Here is a 20,727-nt window from a genome sequence, read left to right on the forward strand (position 1 = left end):
GGCTGGTCAGACCGGACTCTGCTGCAGCGCACTTCTAATATATTTGTTTGGTTTGTATTCTAAACTGTCTTCTCGGCTCTTCATTTAGTGGGAAGGCAGAGAGGTGGTCGTGAGTGACCGGGGTGACTCTAATTGGGTCACTTCCTTCATATGCACTGCCTCCATTCTGGAGATGCAGAGCGCTCTGACAGGCAATCAGAATGATTGCTACTGTTGGACGCCTGGCGGTTGGGCTTTCCGCTCCCCCATCAAAATATGGTGGGTAGGAAAGCTGCTTAGAATGGCAGGGCAAACACCACCAACAGCCTGTCGGTGGCAGTCTCCCCACCATCTCAATCAGCCCCAAATTTTGGTCTCATGTAAAGTGACAACAAGCGTGACGTGCTAAATGGCGGTGACTTTAAAATATAAACATTACTTTGCCTATTTCCATCCACAGTATGAATAACTACCTGGCATTCGTAAGGCTATCAAAACATACCTCTTTCCCCCGCTTTTGTTTTCTCTTCTGACAGCAGCCTTATATGTTTTTGCTTTCAGCTCTGGGACGCCTCTTTGCTGAGCCAGCTATGCACTTTACAAAAGAGGATAACAAAACATAACATAACATGACATTGACAACACATAGGAGAACTCCTAAAGAATAAATTATACAAAGTGTACAGAGTTCTTCTTGTAGGGGTTGACAACGTTTTGATCTCAGCTATTTGAGATCATCTTCAAGACATAGCAATTGTGAGCAAGCTGTATTCAAAACTGGGCGGTGCTTGGGAGAAAGGTAGAGAGAAAGTAAGCAGAATGCCGCAAGGGGCATGAATTCCTGCAACTTGGACTTGAAAGTGTGGAGGTATTCCATCTTTGACTGACGTCCACCCGTGAGGGTGCTAATGAGTGAAGTAGTGCGCAATTGGAGCAATTACTTGAAACTGTGTGAGGAGGGGCCGCTTATTCCGGCGTTATCCGATGCAAGGGAATGAAAACCACAATGTGGTGCAGCAGGTCAAGGCTGAATCTTCGATTGCCGATTATTTGCTATTCAGGACTGCATTAGCAAGCCTAACAGCAGAGAGCAGAGCTGTGTTTCCTTCTCCTCCGGAAGGCGCGTTGAATGTCAACAGACAGTGCAGCGTAGGTAGGCTCTTTGTTTAAAGGAGGGCAGAAAGCACAGCTTTGGGAGGGGAGAAGGAGGAAAGGCTGGGAGAGTGGTGGGTGGATGGCAGTTGGCCAAGTTTTTATTTTGCATTTGGGACAGGGCGGAAAGAAATGTTATTCATGGTTCCCCCATTGCTCCTCTTCCCCTGTATTACATTTAAAATCTGGGACAGATGATCTTGGGGGCCATACATAACATATCATTAAAGATTAGCAAAAGTTAAATAAAAGAGATGTTTTTCACATTGGGTTTTTGAGTGATATTATAGATGTCCTGTTGGCCGATTTGTACTCGTTTGGGCTGCTCTCCCCCACCGGGGCTCCCAGGGACCTTTCACCGAGGCCGGGCTTGGCTCCGCCAATCCCGCACACTGGACGACCGGCCGGGCTTGGCTCCGCCGGTCTAGCTACAGACTACATCCCCCAGCATCCTTAGGGGTGCGATGACGACGACATGAGCAGGAGCGCGCCAGGAGGCGCATAAAGTCTGGACAGGTCCCTCGTCCCGCGACGACGCGCGCGGGATGCGCCGGGCGAAGCCGGGGCAAAGGGCGGGCCCTCTGTGGCCCTCAGAGGCCCGAGGAGGACGGGACGGGCCACACCATTTGGTCTTCCAGGAGGAGGTAAAGCCACTAATTGACATTCGTACTGGACAGTAGTATTTGCCCAATAAACTCAGTCACTTCATTCACATCCAAGTCATATCATGACCCAGAAAGGGGTGGTCACAAAACTAGCACTTCGGTCGGATACTTGTTTGAGGATGCAAGATAAGCACAAAAGTAACATACTGTTACCTTCGCGTACACACGCCGATAAAAATAATTGCCATCAGCCTGTAGACAGCCTACCTTGTAATCATTCCTCTCCTCAAACAAACAATACAGCTTGTAGACTCTCATTGTTGGAGGAATTAAATAGTCTGTGTAAGACTAGCTATGCCCCTGCAGGATTACCATCCCCACCAAATAACATTAATCCGTTAACTCCAAACGAGAGAGTGCTGGAACCCTTTTCTATATTTACAAAAACAAACACCCAACGTATAGTACCCCCCCGGGCTACACCTAACAAAAGGAAGCATGACGGGGATAAATATAATGAGAGCCAATCCAAAATACAAAAAATACAAAATGAGTCCCCAATCTTAACTCTGCCCCCTACCAATTTCCCTCCAACTGCAGAGGTGGCTGAAAAATTACACGACCTAGCTCCCTCTTCCCAGATGGCCCTATTGTCAATGATCGAACAACTGATCAAATCCATTATACACCCCCTAATTGACAAAATCAACATCTTGGGGGATAGACTGACAGGGATTGAGGAAAAAATCAAATTTAATTTGTTAACCTCTACCCACGCTTCTATATCTACCCATCCCTTGCCAATTGCTACTCCAAAAAAGCCTAAACCAAGAATTAAAAATAAAGTTGCCCAAACTCCATAACCAGTTCCCACTATTCTGCTCTCAAATACTCCTAAAGCCCCTCCTAAACCCACTACGCCGCATAATTTTGTCCCCAGAGTAGAGCGCAACAGGGTTTCTCGAATTCATCTACCTCCAGAGGCAGCTCCATTCGTATGCGTCCTCTCGGGAGTCCCGCAATTGAAAAAGGGAAAACCAGAGAGACAACGTGACTTGTTAAATAAGGTCCAGTTTTGGCTATCTAAAAATAGACCCCTGCCCCATGATCTTGACGGCGGGATTGTGAGCGTGAGGAGAGTGGGTTGGCTAGGTCCCCTTCCGAAAGACATTATTGGTGACTTGATATTAATAAGATTCAGGAGTAGAAACATTGTTCCATACCTTCGAACTTGGCATCCTAAAGAAGGCGATGGCCCCATATCCATCTGGGATCTACATGACTTCTATCCAAGCACATCATATGTCCCTGCCTCCAGGCCAATGACTAAGGATTGTACCAGGCTGGGTAGAGGAGTTTGCTTACCGCTTTATTGTAGTATTCCCGCCCCAAATAGATTTGAAATACCGTATAACATTTTTTAACCACTGCAACCCCTTGCACCTTCCCTTTTGATGAAACGGAAGAACTGTCATTATGAACCCTGTAAAGTATGTTATTATCAGGAAAGTTACATTCACAGGGCGAGCAAATGTTTTCTTTAACCTGTCGATAATTTGTGCCTCACATGTATGTACTTTTTAACTATGACTGTATTTTTTTTTTTAACTCTACGCTTTAATGATGTTAATCAAAAATCGAATAAAGCATATCGAATCGATATTATAGACAACTCAAGGCCCCTTCTTGTTGTCTTTTTGATGTCACTCAAAATATCTTGGTGAAAAACATCCCCATTACTCACTGTTACCCATGGATAATTCCAGATATTGACGTAAGGTGTAAAACCAACTTTGAGCAGTGGTTAGCAGTGAAAGCTCAATGGGAGAGATTTGAACCATTCCACATTGGATAAAAACACACTTTCAAAGCCATCCACATTAATGATATCTCTCGTTGACTTTCATAAATACAGTTAATTCTATTTTTGTCCATTTTCCCTTTATCACATTCTTTAAATCTGTTGTGGCAGGGAGACAATATATATTTCCTTTTAATAAATGCATGTTAGTTTATTCTTTTAACTGTATAGATACTTGATTTGTGGTAGTTGAAAGCCTTCATCAGTATGTCTCTCGGAGTAAGGCTTCATTGTCTCGTACAAGGATGATACCGCTACTGTCTCATTTCCACCCGCAAAGACCAATCCAAGGGAAAGTTATTCAAGTGTTTGAACAAGCCAGTCTACTGAGGAAGCAATGTCAGGTAAGAAATGATTCTATTGCAGTGGAAACATGCATTCCCTCCAAGAAAAGATAAAGCTTTGTGGACTGTGAAGCTCATAGACTCAGGTAATCTTCATTGGGCACCACAGAATCAAAGTAAAATGTTATGACAGTCTTACGACTCCTTGCTGGGCTGAACCTAGGAGATGAAGCTAATGGTGCTCAACTGGACACCAAAACTCTAGACTCCCTGTACTGCCTATGTGACGAAGGGCCTGATTTAGAGTTTGGTGGACTGGTTACTCCATCACACACGAAATAGACATCCTGTCCGCAATATCATGGCATTTGAACAAAAGGTAGATGGGATAACTGTCAAGTTTGTGACAGAGTCCCCGTCTGCCAAATTCTAAATAAGGCCCTAAGCCTCCACAACACAGCAAAGAACATAGTGATAGACCTTTCCCTCTGCCCTTTGAATTGTAGCTGTTCCAGCTCACTTTCATGAGAATGGGGAGGACAAATGGTATGAATTTTGCTTAAGAAACTAATGAAGGCCATGGCTGAGAGAGACCACATTGCTGTCATTTATTCTTTGAAGTTATTCAAAGCCTAATAATTTACAACCGTTTCTTTATCAGAACTGACATGCACCTGCAATTTCTGGCAGAAAATTCTAGGTTTCTGCGATGTTCTATTTCTCTCCAAGACATAAACCTCACGCTGAAAAGTACCAATATGGAAGATACCATGATAATTTCATCTTATTTATTCAATTATTTTGACCTGATGGAGAGATCATCAAGAAATTAGATATAAGTCCTGATTTAGTGCCTGGCACACAGTACTCCATCTGCCAGGATGGCAGAAAACATTGCTTCTTCTATCAAATTTAGAGATATCCTCTAGCTCATCTCTGTACATTGGAAGGAACCTCTGTCACGACGTTTCCTTTAAATGTGCAAAACAGTTGGTTTTGATGGCAGTTCACCAAACGTTTACAAATTTTTTTTTTCAGAATCAAACTGCCAAATGGGGAGTTTGTTTTAGAAAAAGACAAAAAAACTAATGACCCTCACACTCTGGGAAGTTTCTCCCAGGAAGTAGGGATCGTTATTTGGCTTTTCTGTCCCTCACTACTAGCGTTTTCCTAGTGGTGATGGTCAGAAAAAACCCAAAGATATTAAGCAGGCAACCTTAAATAAGGTGGGTGGTATAATGTCCTTTCTTCATTGGCCCGAACTCTGTTTGGCCGTTAGAGGAAGATTTCTATTGACCGAGCCAACGAGGGCTGGAAAACATTAGGTCCACCTATATCTAAATCAGGCGGACATATCGAGGGTTTGGAGGATAGGGTAATCCATCACGTTTGCAAGGGAGTATCCTGTCTACCAAACTCTAAATTGAGCCCCTGATCTTCAAATTCCTGGAATTGAATGTGTAAGCATCAAACCTGCACTGTGTGAACTCGAGGGGCGGCTCCTCCATTAAGGTGGAAGAGCGTCATCTCACAAAATAATTGCCCCAGAGATGGAAATATAAAATGGTAATAAGTGGCGTGGGTATGATTTCACCCTTCTAGAGGAAAAGACATGTACACACCGGTACACACGGTACCAGTTTAAAAGAGCCCTGGCATCACAAAATGGATGCCACAGACATGAATCTGGACTCCTGCTGCTCGACGAAAGTCCAGCAGGGGAGGCCCGGACAATAGGTTTCCTGTCACAGGAAGGTGTCACCATCTCCCAGACAGGCTTTAGTGTATTGAGTGCTTTGAAGTCAGCACTGGGGGCACATTTGGTGTCCCTGTGCATAGCCCATTTCAAACCGGTTGCAGGGGCTACCAGCCCCTGCTCTGGCATGAAACTGTATAAGGGAAATGGGTGTAGTCACCCCTCTTTCCAAACACTCCCATAGGTGGGTTCCCAGAGTTTGTCCAACCCCTTCCTTGGGTATAAGATAGGAACCCCTGGCAACAGGACTTTAGATTACACCAGGACAAAACTCTGATACTGAATCCTGGAACTTCGATGATCCAGAAGGCGCTAGATTACTGCAGGATCTCCCTTGGAGTAAAAGAGTTATTCCCCTGCATGGCAGGCACCAAAGACGCATCTGACCAGTTTGCATCGCTGAAGTTCCTGCCGGATGCCGAAGTATTTGCAACACAGGAGGTGGGGTTCCAGACTTCTAAGAGGCCGACCGGAGTCCCCAGCAAAGCTGAGACCCGTAGCCCTCGTGGGTACCGTGGAACCGGAATCCCTGGACACTGTGCACATTTGCAAGTGCATTAGCTTCTCAACGTCCCTTGAGGCTGTGCATTGGGTTACTTGTAGCCCAGACCTCGAACACCTTTTCCACTGAAGATTGCCGGCTTACACTCCACAAGTGTTCCGTGAGCCGGCCCTTTGTGTTTTCGCTTGAGGTACCTTTGCGATCCCTGGTCCGTCGACTGGTGGGTCCCTGAGAAGGCAACTTTGACTGTCCTTGGACTTCCCTGGTTGCTCCAGACGTGCCCTGACTCTCCACCACTTGGGGAGTCCCCTTGACCTTGCTGGTCTACACCAAAGCATCTTTTCTCTTTCTGTGTAGGTTGTTGTTGCCAATGCTTGTTGGGTCCAATCAGGGCACTGATACCACAACACTCAACATCCTTTGTGGGACAGCTGGAATCCAGCTCCTGGTTATCATCGAACCCACCTGGTCCTCGTGGCTGCAGAGTCAAGCTTCACCTCTTCGCAACTGAAACACCCAAGATCGGTGGGCATTCGTCTACTGAGCCCTTGGTCACTGGAAAGTGACCCAGACTCTGTACCCTCTGCTTTCAGGTCCTTCACATCTTTGATCCAGGCTTGGATCACACCAAACACTTTTCTTTTCCACGGCAGCAGCACTTTGCAGCAGATCGCCATTGAAATTAACGACGAATTCCAACACCATTTGAAACCTATGCACCCGGCTTCCCTGGATGAGGTAACTTGAGTACTCCGGTGGTACCGTGGGTGTTGGCCCTAGAACCCCTTAAGTCTAAAGGGGTTTGCTCAAAGTCCTCTTCTAAGTGTCCTTTTTCTTTAAAATTCCAACCACGACTTTCCCCATAGAAGCTAACGGCATCTCCCGGCTGTGTTCTCACACTGCACGCATCCCTCGTGGGTCCCCTGTGTCACTACCTTGGGTGGCTCCTTGTGGTCCCAGCGATTCTACAGGCTCTACGCCTTGTGTCTAGTCAAGTTGTGGTTCTTATACCACTTTCTTAATATATGGTTTGATCCCCCCCGGGGCCCAGTGTATATTGTGGTATTTACTGAAGTTCTATTGCATTTAAAGTGTGTACTTAGCTCTGTAATCTCATAAAGGGATTAGTAGAGTGTGTTTAGTAATAAATACATATATTGTATATATATATACCTTGTGTGGTTCTCCTTTCATTTAGACATTCAAGAGTTATGATCTGGTAAACCAATCTGCTTTACACTCCTTCAAGACTTAGCCTGAAGGCTGCTCTCCACAGCTACCATTAGGATAGCTTTCAATAAAGGTTGTCTTAAACCTATCATCAATAAGGGTAATTTGGACTAGTGCAAGGTGCCCACTATAACTAGTGGACAGCATATGCCAGGCCAACTTCTCACATGCACTAAGTCACCCAAGATGATTGAATGAATTGCCCAAGACTAGACAGTGCATAAATTAAGAGCATTATGACTATACAGTTTTGACTCGCTAAGCATCGGACCACGCTGCGCTTCCCAATTCATAACATCAGGTTGAGGATCCCTCCCTCTATTTAGTCACTGCTAATGCTATTCATACCTCCAATCAAACCCTGTGTTCCCGTTTTTTATCCGTGAAATGCTTTGTAGGTAGGAAACGATATTGCTTTCATTAAGTCCCTTGGCGAGTTTCAATGGCGTGTTCCCGTTGTTGTCTTTAGTTTTCAAGTCAATTCCATCCTGCATCAGAAAAAAATACAGAGGGTAATTTTCTACCATACATCAGCAGCATGAAAACCTTTTGGGGTATTTTTTAGGGCGTTGGGTCCTCACTTATATGAAAATATTGAATGGTTCGATTGTCTTACAAACAAAGAAGTGGAATCAATGTATAATGTAAAGTAGTAAAATACAACACATCAAGCGCATGCAGACTAAATTGTGTAGATAGTAGAATTCTTTACGTTTTTCTAATGAATTTGGTCTCATGACACTTTTTCTTTTGCAGCTATACCCCTGAAGAAGAGACGATAGTCTCGAAATGCATTGGGTGTGAAGTGAATAATGTACATTGTGATATTGATTGTAACATTTGAAAGTGTTTAAATGTTATTGGAAAGTAATTTGGATGCAAAAAGTCTTCTAAATAATTTTGTTGAAACATAAAAGTTGATTTTGAAAGAACAATTGAGAAAATGGATTGAACATTTTTATTGCCAGAAATACTCATTTGTTGATGCATGTTGTTGTGCCAGTCGCCCCTGTGGGGCTGGGCCTCTAAATTCATTGTCATTTACATTACCATTAGCTTAATCTCTCGCAAATGTGAGACCTATTGCATTTGCACCCACACATACACACAGAGCCACACACACACACAAAGGCACACACACACACACACACACACACAGAGCCAGCCGCACACACAGAGCCAGACACACACACACACACACACAGCCAGCCGCACACACACACACACAGCCAGCCGCAAACACACACACACAGCCAGCCGCACACAAACACACACAGTCAGCCAGCAGCACACACACACACAGAGCCAGCTAGCCGCACACACACACACAGAGCCAGCCAGCCGCACACACACAGAGCCAGCCGCACACACACACACACAGAGCCAGCTGCACACACACACACAGAGCCAGTCGCGCACACACACACAGAGCCAGCCGCACACACACACACACACAAAGAGCTAGCCGCACACACACACACACACACACACACACACACACACACACACACACAGAGCCAGCCAAGGCTGCAAAGAAGATAAAAAGTAACTGGGTAATATAAAGGAGGTACAGGAATATGAGTAGTAGAGATTGGAAAGGTGTGTGGCACATGAAGAGGTCTGGCAACAGGTTATGAGGTAAAAAGGCTGAGTGGGTGTTAAGGAATGGGTGGGATCTGCAGAGTGGGAATGAAAGTTGTCAGGGGTGGAAGAAAAGAGCCAAGGCTGGGGTTCAGGAAGAAGGGAAGTATAGCAAGCGACACAGAAGGCAAGGAGCAGCATTAGCACTCCATGTGACCTCACACTGGACAACCGGACAGAAACCGCAAGATTTCCAGCTCACAGATTTACATATTCTGCGCACTAATGCACCCATCACTGGAGAGACTAAATTGCATGCATCCTAGCATCAGAGCGCAGACAGCCATGGGGAGAGGCAAATGGAGCAAAGAGGCGGGAGATATTACCTGTAGCAATGGAGGAGGGGGCACAACTGGGTGCCCTGGGCCATTACCTAGAGCAAAATGCGAGCGGGGTGCACCGACTGCAGCAACGGGGGAAGTGGTGACGTAGCAGGGGCAGATGGAACTGGGAGCATGAACCACAGCAGTGAAGGTGGGAGGAAAAGGGACAGGGCAGGGACAGCAGGCATCGAGTATTACTAGCAGCACAGAGGAGAGAGTGCAAACAGCGATGGCAAGAAAATAGGAGGAGCAGGGGAAGTAGAAAAGAAGGGAAGAGGAGATGAAACGAGCTAAGAAAGGAGTGAATGGCAGAGCTCTCTGGAAGTTGAAAGAACAGGAGTAGTAGTAAAGCAGTGGTGGGGAGAACAGAAGGCAGTGACAGCGGTATGGGAAATAGGTGAGTGATAGTGCGAGGGACACGGATGAAGCGGTGGAGGAAGTTTAGAGAACAGACACAGAAGGTGCACTGAGGATATGGGAGAGTAAAATGGGAACGTAAAGAGTAAAAACTGGGGGGAGGGAAACAGATGGTATAGATAAGAAAACAAACGGGGCAAAGTATACATGGCTGCGGGAGAAAGAAAATCAAGCATTGGCTTAGTCAGCAGGTCAAGCGAGCGCCTGCTAAATTATTAAGAGTGGAGCCCGTGTTGTTGTTAATGCTGAAAGTTCAGCGCAGCACCCGGGAACAGGACAGAGATGAGGAGCAGTCAGTAGGGTGAAAAGGCGGGCGCTATGCTGCAACCTAAAGCGTGGTTTGTGCATTGTTGGTAATGCTGAGGTTATAGCGGCGCCGGTGGGGAGGGGTGGGGGGGGGGGATTACGGGACAGCGATGAGGATCCGCCAGCAGAGTGTGAAAGTGGGTGCCGTACTGCAACCTAAAGAGCGGTGCCTGTGTTGTCAATATAAAAGCTGGGAAGTTGAAAGAGAGTAGGGCGAGCCGTGTGGCAGAACTTGTTTGCTTAGTTTCCCCAGTCAGCCATGTAAAAACTGGGGGGAGGGAAACAGATGGTATAGATAAGAAAACAGACAGGGCAAAGTATACATGGCTGCGGGGAGAAAGAAAAGCAAGCATTGGCTAAGTCAGCACGTCAAGCGAGCGCCCTGGAGTATTAATCAAAGATGAGCCCGTCCACGTACACTTGCGGCGCAGTAAACAGGAGCTAGCAGTCCCTACTAATGGAAATGCTACGGCAAACGTAATGATTGGTTTGACAGCTTATACACCCAGGCAAGTATTACTCGCAGAAACTAGTAAGAAACATGGCCAGCTAATTATTTGAGGAGTAGGCAACATGTTAGATGTTAAAATCCAATGTTGGGAAGAACAGATACCCCAGCCTTTTGCCCCTACTCCCCCTTCACCAATCCATGGGAGCCTTTCGTTCTTATTTGCTCTTCTTGAAGAACTTTACCACCATTATTGCAGGCTACAATCCATAAACAGCAAAAGTGTCCGAGCCAACCCATTCCCTGATGTTACCTTCCACCATGCTGTCTCTGAGGTGGGCCGATGCTGCGCAATGCGTGGGATGACGCTACAGCAGCTAGTGTTAGCGCGAACTCCCGCATCTGAGATTAAGCCCGCCCCTGAGATCACAACTTCCGGGTGCACGCGTATTGCTATAGAATTGCACCTTTCCACTGCTCCATGTAGTGTGTTAAGTAGGCTTTGCCCTGGCACAGTAAGTGTTCAGGCAGACTGGACCAGTGCACTGAACTGACAATAGTGGTGATTATTTACAGTGTATGGTAGAAACGGAATTGTCTTAACGCATTAGTTCACATCCCAGATTACTTATTTTATCGTCCTCCTAATGATGAAAGTCTCGAACGCAGGGGCTTGTGCAAGCAGGTACTCCACATCACAAATACTCCTTTACCGATATTGCAGGCTGAAAATGCCCTCCCCATAGACGCCTGAGGGGTCGGCGGCCCAGCCAATCACAAAACTGCCATTGCAGCATTGTGATTGGCTTAGGAGAGGGGAAGGAGACTGCCTGCGGCTGCTTCCTGTTGACGCAGACTGACGACGCTGGACAGGCCGACAAAGGTACATTAAGGTAACTTCTTTTTAATTAAACCTCCCCCTAAATGCCCCTTTCCCAGCGTGCCCCCCTCGACCCTCCAGCCGCGAGTCATACTGGCCGCAACTGTTTGGCATCATTAACATAAAAAAGGATATGTCAATTTGGAATGGCTTTACATGCATAATAACTCACAGTCATAGCAGCAACGCCTCTGGCATCAAGCTAATAAAAATAATATTAGAAATACAGCACCCAACATTCAAATATCAGCTTTAATTTTTTTTTTATTAAACCATTTTTTCTCCAAACACCGGCTTAGAAATTCCAAAGATAAACACATTTTTGTCTCGAATACACACTCTTCAATTTGAATATACCGATATTAATTCTGACAAGCAAAGGCCTTTATTTTAATAAGCTGGGCTACACACGGGAGAGTTACTCGCAGCCGCAGGTAGCTGCAGAGCTGCTAGTAGCTCCCGGGCTACTCATTGGAGAAACCTGCCTAGTGTATCCACAATTGTAAAAGTTCTCAAACTGGGTTATCGCTCAACCCAGCTTATTTCACATTACATGGTGCGAGTTTTTGGCAGAATTCAAATCCTGAGCATGAAATTTCAGATTCCTGAGATTATTTATCTCAAAATAACGCTCTCTCCCTACAGATAATGCAGCGCGCGTGACGAAACTCTTTACACTAAAGTGACTAAACCTATTTCGAAGATCTTCTAAAAAGGTCGCCACGGCCGTCTTACCAGAAGAATGTGAAATGTGAGATTTCCCAAATCCCTCCACAGCTCCGGATAGATGAATTTTGTTCGCAGATCGAGCAACTTTTTTAAGTGTTCCAGGCGCAGATCCCGTCCAGGCATTAGAGCCAAAAAACAGGGCATCCTTCAGAAGTCCAACCTGAGGCACGGTACCTGGTCCCCGCTCCCTGGGAGCGCCGTCCGGGGAGCTGTTCCCCATCTCCCGCAGCACCAGTCCTACGCGGCTGAACCGAGCCGCCGCGCGCGCAGAAGGCTCGGCAGAGGGCCCGCCGTGGAATAACAACAATTTAGCATTTATTTAGTGCTTCGATGCCACGTGATTAATGCTAGGGAGCGCATTATATAATGGTGTTTTTGTTTCGAGGTGCTCCGACCGGCTGCGGTGCTGGGGTGGTCGTTAGCAGCAGAGCGCTGGGGCTGCCAGCACAGTTCCGGTTTCTCTTGCTGCTCCGGTTTCCACCTCTCGTCACAGCGTTTCCTGACCCTATTAACCCGTGGTGCGCAGTCACCTTTTAAGAACAAGCATTTTGTAACCGGAGTCCAGATTTATGAGGCCCAGGCTGAAGACAAAGATAGCGGGAGGGGGGACGGACAGCGGGAAGGTGGTCAGGAAACAGCCAGCGGGACAGGGACAAGGTTAACAATGAAAACAAACATCGGTGTAAAAAAAAAAAAAAGTACACGCCCACAGTGGCCACGTCTTCATGACGTTGCGGAGAGGGAAAGAATCTGCGGAACGCCCACCAATCGCCTCAGTAAATGACGGACAGATCTCTCCTCCAATGGCTAGCAAAGCCAATAGCAGAGACCACAAAGTACTGGCAAAGATCTATTGATTGGCTTTGCCAATCTTTGCTGCTGCTGTCATGAACATGATGCACTGTTTGGACTTTGCGCTCTGAAATATTGGACTGGATGGGGAGTATGAAGTAATTACAGGTGCCAAAACCAACCATGACTTTGGAAGAATGTATGTAACCCTAAAAATGATGAGCTAGATTAAAACTTACACCCACACACACCCAAACACACACATACACACTTGCACACAGACAAAGCCACAGATAAGCTTCCTCCAGCACAGTGTAAGAAATCTCGCAAAACTTCCAACAGGCAGATCCAGCTCAATAATGCGGCTCAAAGGCATGCATGCAGTCAATCATCCCTACAGCCTCATGTCAAGAAGCACGAACTGAAAACAGAGGCATGGACCTATTGATATGTACCTGGAGGAGGGAAATGGGACTTACTGGAACCATCCACTGGTGCAGGCAAACACCGACTGCCCTTTAGGCTAGGGCAACTGCAGCTCTTAGACATCTCTTGGACATTTCCGTTTGTTAGGTAAATCAATAGAATCCATTCATCATTCTATTTGTATGCACGGTTTTTAGTGACCTGAGACCACAAACAATACGACGGCTAATTGAAAATATTGGAAGCGGTTTAATAGAAGAATGGATTTCTTATTTAATGAATTTAATATTTTTATAAATATAGAGTTAAGTATATTGTAATTTTAAGCAAATGTAGAATGTTAGCAATTGATTTTATATCAGTCTTTATCTATACTACTATAATAAAGGAAGAACTTTGAGGCTTTGAGGCGGGTAAACTCGGGAACCACAGCGCCAATCCACACACCCGATACACCGTTGTAATTGTCAGGGTGTGCAGATGGTTATAGGCTATATAAATAAAATAAAAAAACGATATTTAAAAAATGTACATTAAAAAAAAAGTACTCACGTCAGGAGCGCGGGGAGGAGGGGTGACGAGGAGCGACGGACATGGCGCGGGGGAGGAGCGGTGACGTGAGGAGAAGCGGACAGGCCAGAGGAGCGGTGACCAGCGGCGGTGAGATGACAAGCAGCGGACAGGCGGGAGGAGTGGTGAGGTGACGAGCAGCAGACAGGCGGGAGGAGCGTTGACCAGAGGCAGTGAGGAGCGAGGAGCGGTGGACTGGTAAACTGAGGAGCGCGGGGGAGGAGCGGCGGCTGAGGTAAGGGGACCCACGGACAATGTCGGGGCAGGCGGGGGACGGGGCAGGCGGGGGACGGGCCAGGCGGGGGCCCGGGCTTCTGGACAATGTTGGGGCGGGCGGGTGCCGGGGAAGCCTGATTGCTCCCGGACAAGGTCGGGACGGGCTGCTAGTTTTTTATATTTCAGGTAGTATATTTCCATATGTAACCACAAAAATATATAAATAAACCAAGTAAAACATGCTCCTTGTGAGTAAAAGAGGTTTAGAACATTCCTTCATAGGCTAGAAAGCTAAAATGCTGTGTGGCAAACAGTGGCATCTGACAGCATCTAATGTAACAGCATAATGAGTATCTTGTGCAGAATAGGCAACAGCAGCAGAAAAAGCTGAGTCACATCCCAAATCACTGATGCACCATTACTGCATCAGAGTTTTGTAATGCAGGCCGTTGCCACCAGTCACCACCCTCTTTCCATGGAAGACTCGAGCATTCCATTGCAGGACTCAACACATCCCATCATCTAACCCTTCATCCCATAGCTTCTAACACTACAGAGGACAGCACTCGATTGCCAATGGTTGGGAAAGTCAGATCACAGCAATTCTCTCATCCCAGCCACCACATACATAGCACTAGTCAGGGTCGGAGTGAGATCACAATTAGGACCGGGCACTCCCAAAAATAGGTGTCCCACTTTCCCGGATCGTTCCCTTCATGGATCACCATTTAGATACTCTCATTGGATTCATTTATTACAGAAATGTTTTGTGAATTAAATATTTTAAAGCTTCTACGGAAAATAACTAGAAGCACTGCATCCGGCTAAGCGGGTGAGGAGAAATAAATGGTCCAAGGGCCACAACAATTGATCTGGCAAGGTTTTTGGCGCCTATACGGTTTTTTATTGCATGACCGGTATTTTTATGTTCTGGATGCTACGAAATTGAAGAAAATCACCAAAAGGCGCGATTTGTAGCTCTCACTCGTATGTACTTTAAAAAGTAAACGTAAATTAAAAGCCCTTTAAAATGTGTTCTAAAGATCTTTAATGATCAGTGACTGATAGTTAAACAAAGATAGAAAAGCCATCTTAAAAAGGAATAGAGACGTTTTAATAGAGTTCTCTTTAATTATCATATTCCGGACTTTGCAGAATCTGGTCGTGATGGCCTGGTAGGGGATGACACTACTTCTGGGCAGGGCCCACCCCACAAGGTAAGGGGGCCAAGACGAGAATGTCCCAATGGCCAGAATACCACCTGGTCCCCAGCCTCAGTTGACAGCATGGCAGAGGAGTGCCCATGATGCTGTTGCCCAATTATAGTAGCCAGATGGTGACTGGGGAAGTCAAAAAGGCTTGGTGAGCTGGTTTACAGAGGCCCTAAAAATGGGCAACTGCTGAGGTTGAGGCTGAGGCACAGCCCATCGCCCAATGACCGACACAGCCTTTCCAATCTGACCCTGGCTCCAGTCATCCTAGTAACTTTAAAATGTATAGTGTGTTGCATTGGTTACACTGCCACGTCACAGTACTTACTTGTTCACACAGAAGCTGAACTGTCGGAAGGTCTCTGCTTAAAACTGCTAAGTGCAGCGGAGTCTGTGGAAAGTAACAGCCAGAGTTATCATCGTAGAAATGCCAATACAACAATAACAAAAATGTTTTACAGTACAGGTAAATAAAATATTAACTGTGTGCATCAGAGAAGCATGATCCACCTCCCACCATGACCAACAACAACTCTGCATCCAACATACTACACAGATGGATCACCAACTGCGCAGACAAGCTCGTCCCCCTCTGCAACTCTGAAAAACAGCGCCCAATGAAAGCCACCTGGTTGACCACGACCTCCGAGAATCCAGACGCACATGCAGACGTGTCGAGAAAGCATGGAGAAACTCTAAAACCCCATAAGCTCGGACCACTTACAAGAACGTCATGACAGAATACCACCAACACATCAGATCCACCAAAAGGACCTTCATCCAGAATAACATCCTTGCCAACTCCACCAACTCGAAGGAACTCTTCAGCATCATTCAGGAATTCACCATTCCCCCAGAGAAGCCTCAGACGTCACTCCTTCCCAGGAACTCTGCAACAAACTCTGCTCCTACTTCCATCTCCAGATCAAGTTCCTCTACGGCAACTTTAACAAACAGACATCAGACACTGAAACCACACCTACCTCCAGCAACGCCAACAAGCCTACGATCTCCGCTTGGGTCCCCGTCACCACCGAAGACACCACCACAACTATGAAGAGCATTCACTCAGGAGCCCCCACGGACCCTTGCCCAGTGCACATCTTCCACAGAGCTACCGCTGCCATAGCACCTGAGCTACAACGCACCATCAACACCACCTTCGAATCCGGGACATTCCCTGATGACTGGAAACACGCAGAAGTCAAGCCCCTCCTCAAGAAGCCCTCCGCAGATCTTTCGGACCTCAAAAACTACAGACCCATCTCCCTTCTCCCCTTCGCGGCCAAAGTCACTGTGAAGATTGTCAACGTCCAGCTCACGAACCCCTGCCCGCTGCACATCTTCCACAGAGCCATCGCTGCCATATCACCCAAGCTACAACGCACCCTCAACGCCACCTTCGAATTCGGCTCATTCCCCGATGACTGGAAACACGCAGAAGTCAAGCCCCTCCTCAAGAAGCCCTCTGCAGATCCTACGGACCTCAAAAACTACAGACCGATCTCCCTTCTCCCCTTCGCGGCCAAAGTCACTGAGAAGATTGTGAACATCCAGCTCACAAACTTCATTGAAGCCAACTCCATCCTCGACTCTTCCCAATATGGATTGAGCAGCAGCCACAGCACCAAGAATGCCCTCCTGGTCGCCACAGATGACATCCGCACTCTCCTTGACCAGGGTTACATGGCGGCCCTCATCCACCATCTTCCACCGCATTCTCACCGCCAGACGCCACGCCGCTGGCATACAGAGAACTGCCTTCAACTGGATCCGCTCTTTTCTCACTGGCCGAACCCAAAGAATCAGACTCCCACCTTTCCTCTCCAAACCCACAGAGATCAACTGCGGAGTACCACAAGGATCATCACTCAGCCCCACGCTCTTCAACAGCTACATGGCCCCCCTCACCACCATCGTCAGACAGCATGGACTCTGTATAGTATCCTTCGCCGACGACACCCAGCTCAATCTCTCCCTCACAAAGCAACCGGACACCACCAGACTCAGATTCCTGGAAGGAATGAAAGACATTGCATCCTGGATGAGCAGCAGCTGTCAGAAGCTCAACTCAGAGAAGACAGAAGTCCTCAGACCCAACCCCTCAGCATGGGATAGCACCTGGTGGCCCACAGCCCTCTGCAACCCCCCACTCCCACAGACCACGCCCGGAACCTCGACATCATACTCAACTACTCCCTCACCATCACCTGACAGATCAACAATGTCTCCTCCAAGTGCTTCAACACCCTTCGCATCCTTCACAAGACCTTCAAATGGACCCCCCCCCCCCGAATCCAGAAACACAGTCACCCACACACTCATAACAAGTAGACTGGACTACAGAAATGCCCTCTATGCCAGAATCAACAAATCCCTGCTCCAAAAAGTCCAGACCATCCAGACCACCACCTTCAGACTCTTCCTCGGCATCCCACGAAATGAACACATCACCCACCACCTACGAGACCTTTACTGGCTCCCTGTCAAGAAGAGAGTGGCCTTCAAGCTATTCACTCACGTCTACAAATCCCTCCACAACACAGGACCCCAATACCTCGATGAAAGAATCACCATCCACGTACCCAAGAGAAACCTCAGCTCTGCCGACCTCACTGAAACCCTGTGCATCCTCAGAGCAGGCGGAAGAGCCTTCTGATACATCGCGGCAAAGACCTAGAACGAGCTCCTGCTCAACATCAGATTTTCCCCCACTCTGCACACCTTCAGGAACAGCCTCAAGACCTGGTTCTTTGGCTGAATCGGAGCTGCATGCCCTCCCTCCCCAGCACCTTGAAACCCTCACAGGTGAGTAGCGCACTTCACAAATCCCTGATTGATTAATTGAGTTTGCTTTTGCTGTGAACTATTAAAGAGGTACAGATGAGCAGAAGAATATTATACTACACAAAGGTCAAAGGCTGCAAAGTGTTACTAAGAGGTGAGTGGGATTGGACGAACCATCAACTGCCTGCCTATCAGTAACGTCGGCTTCTGGCCACTTAGAACACATACTCATTCATAAAGAAATGGGTTATTGCATTTTACAGTGGCAAACTAAATTCTAGGTCAACCCTCCGAACATTGTGATATCGGCACACCTAACTGTTATACTATATCCACCCACAAATGTATGAGTGCTGGTCGTAAATTCTAAAAGATTCAAAACCGTGGAAAAGCCAACAATAAATAGGTCTCACCTTTGGGTCTATTTGCTTTGGCAGTGCTTTTTTGTGATGTTGTACAGCATGGTTAAAAAAAAGACAAGCAGAAGAGGGTGCTCATCTGTACATTAAAAAGCAAGGATCGCTCTGAGGTTGTGAACTGCAGAGCCAAACAAGGTCAACAAGGCTGACCCTGCTTACCGGACGCCACGGACGACGGACCTCGGAGGGCGAGTCCTGCAGATTGGACCCTCGGAAGAGGAGCGGCAGACATTGGGAGCCATTCCGACGACAACCGGAGCCGCTCGGCGCTGCGTGACTATACCCCCGACGCTGGATTCCAGAGGTATGTGAATCTGCGCCTCCGAGGACTGCGAGCACGGTCCGGCCGCGGCACAGAGAGGGAGCGGAGCAGCGGACGACGGACGGGGTGCGATCTGCCCCGCCAGATCGCGCGCGCCCCCACCCCCCCCCCTTTTAATACACTCGAGGAAATAACGCGGGGGAACTAGGAGGAGAGTGAAAAAGCGGCACGCCTGACTCTAAAATGGCGGCCGCTTAAGACATTCTCTCACTCGATCCTCTAGTTACTGCATATAATTCACTGGCAAAAGACACAGCCTTGATGGAACAGCGAAGGGGGTCTGGCAATAGGGCAAATGCGAGGAACAACTCTCATAGAATATCGACGCATCGCCAGCTAAGATCAACAACACAGGGGCATAGACATTGAAAAGGGACTGTGTACCCATCGCCACCAACACAGGAGCATTGAAACTGAAAGTGGTCTGTGTACCCATCGCAAATAAAACATCAACATGTGCTACATATTTAACAGAACATGTGATAGATCAATCCATCTATGAAAGGGGGCTGGATATATGACTAAATGAAAGTGGATTCACTATTGAAGCGAAAACTTAGATACTACCCTCCCCCCTCCCCCTCCCCCTCAGAACAACAATAGTTTTATGAAAAGACGGACATCTTGGAATGGCTAGTCCCACACAAGACTTCTCTTAACTCTTTAAGGGATAGGGAAATTAATTCCTACGACATGGTAACGGAACTAGAAAGGTATAATTGGAGTTCAGCAGAGGAACTGCACCCTCCACGAAATTGTGAAATTTTGGTACGTGATTTATCTGCCAATGCTGGGACTAATAAGGAGATTACCATTGTTCACTGACAAGGGAACAACTCTGATCAAATCAAAATAGTCTGACAACAACAACTGAAAATGGATGTAAGAGGCCGAATGACGATAGGCCCTAAAACACAGAGTATAAAATATCCTCCTACTCTATCCAAAAATGCGGCCAAAAAGTTCAAACATAACACATTGAGAAAAAACCCGGACACATTGTTCGCCGACCCATATTTTGATATGGTCAAAGGCACCATAATGAATGACTTGATTTTTCACACAAATAAAACAGCGAAATGGCGCAATGCACTCACAGAAATGCTGGTCATAATAGAGATGAAAAACATCCCTCATGGCACAAAAATAATGACTTCCCCATCAAGAAATTGCAATGCTGAACTATGCATCACGTTATATAAAACGGGAATAGTGCTGATACAAGCAGCCAATAGGGACCTTGAGGAATTTGAGAAGACTTTCCTAACTGTAAAAGAAACCCTGGAGAGACCAAGACACCAACCACCCATGACCCAACATGAAATCATGCGGGACAACAGTGTCAATTCAACTGGGGACATCAACCAACCAGGGGGCCACAACTCTCAAACCCCCAGCCGTGGAGATATAACGGAAACTGAGAAGGTAACCTTAGAGGTTAGGACCGAAAGAACAGGGGGGTCTTCCAATCCGGCTAATGAAGAGCATAGCCTGACCCACAAGGAAGAACAGATGCAAGTAACCGACAGAGTACTTGAGAGCTTTGAGCTAACTCTCCAAAACTTAGAGGATGACTCAGAAGGACCAAACTTTCAACAAAACGCGACACTACCAGATATCACACGTGATAACACCGACTCCAACACTAGAAACAACAATCTATTAGATGGACAGAACAACCAAACCGATAACACCGAAGATTTAACCGTAAATGCGATGGCAACATCAGAGATTGAGAGAGAAAGGATAACGATGGCCAACAACCTTGGAAACAAAGTGAAGAATAAGGTCCCAAGGATAGAGCCAGTGCCGCTAACGCACAACTCCACTGCGCTGGAAGAATGTATCCCAGCTCCAAGCGAATCCCTCTA

The 20,727-nt window shown here is 46.9% G+C and overlaps 1 protein-coding gene across 1 annotated transcript in view; it reads right to left on the bottom strand.

Moving 5' to 3' along the window:
• Positions 1-20,727, bottom strand: part of LOC147728408 (uncharacterized) — a 143,504-nt gene that overhangs the window by 37,849 nt on the left and 84,928 nt on the right. The window contains exons 4-5 of the mRNA XM_086963280.1: positions 15,657-15,719; positions 7,718-7,857 (exon numbers count right to left, since the gene is read on the bottom strand). Of these exons, the coding sequence (XP_086819406.1) occupies positions 7,718-7,857; positions 15,657-15,719 (203 nt within the window). The remainder of the gene's footprint in view (positions 1-7,717; positions 7,858-15,656; positions 15,720-20,727) is intronic.

Source organism: Lissotriton vulgaris, chromosome 3_1 (assembly GCF_964263255.1).
Source record: "Lissotriton vulgaris chromosome 3_1, aLisVul1.2, whole genome shotgun sequence".
Lineage (NCBI taxonomy): Eukaryota > Metazoa > Chordata > Amphibia > Caudata > Salamandridae > Lissotriton > Lissotriton vulgaris.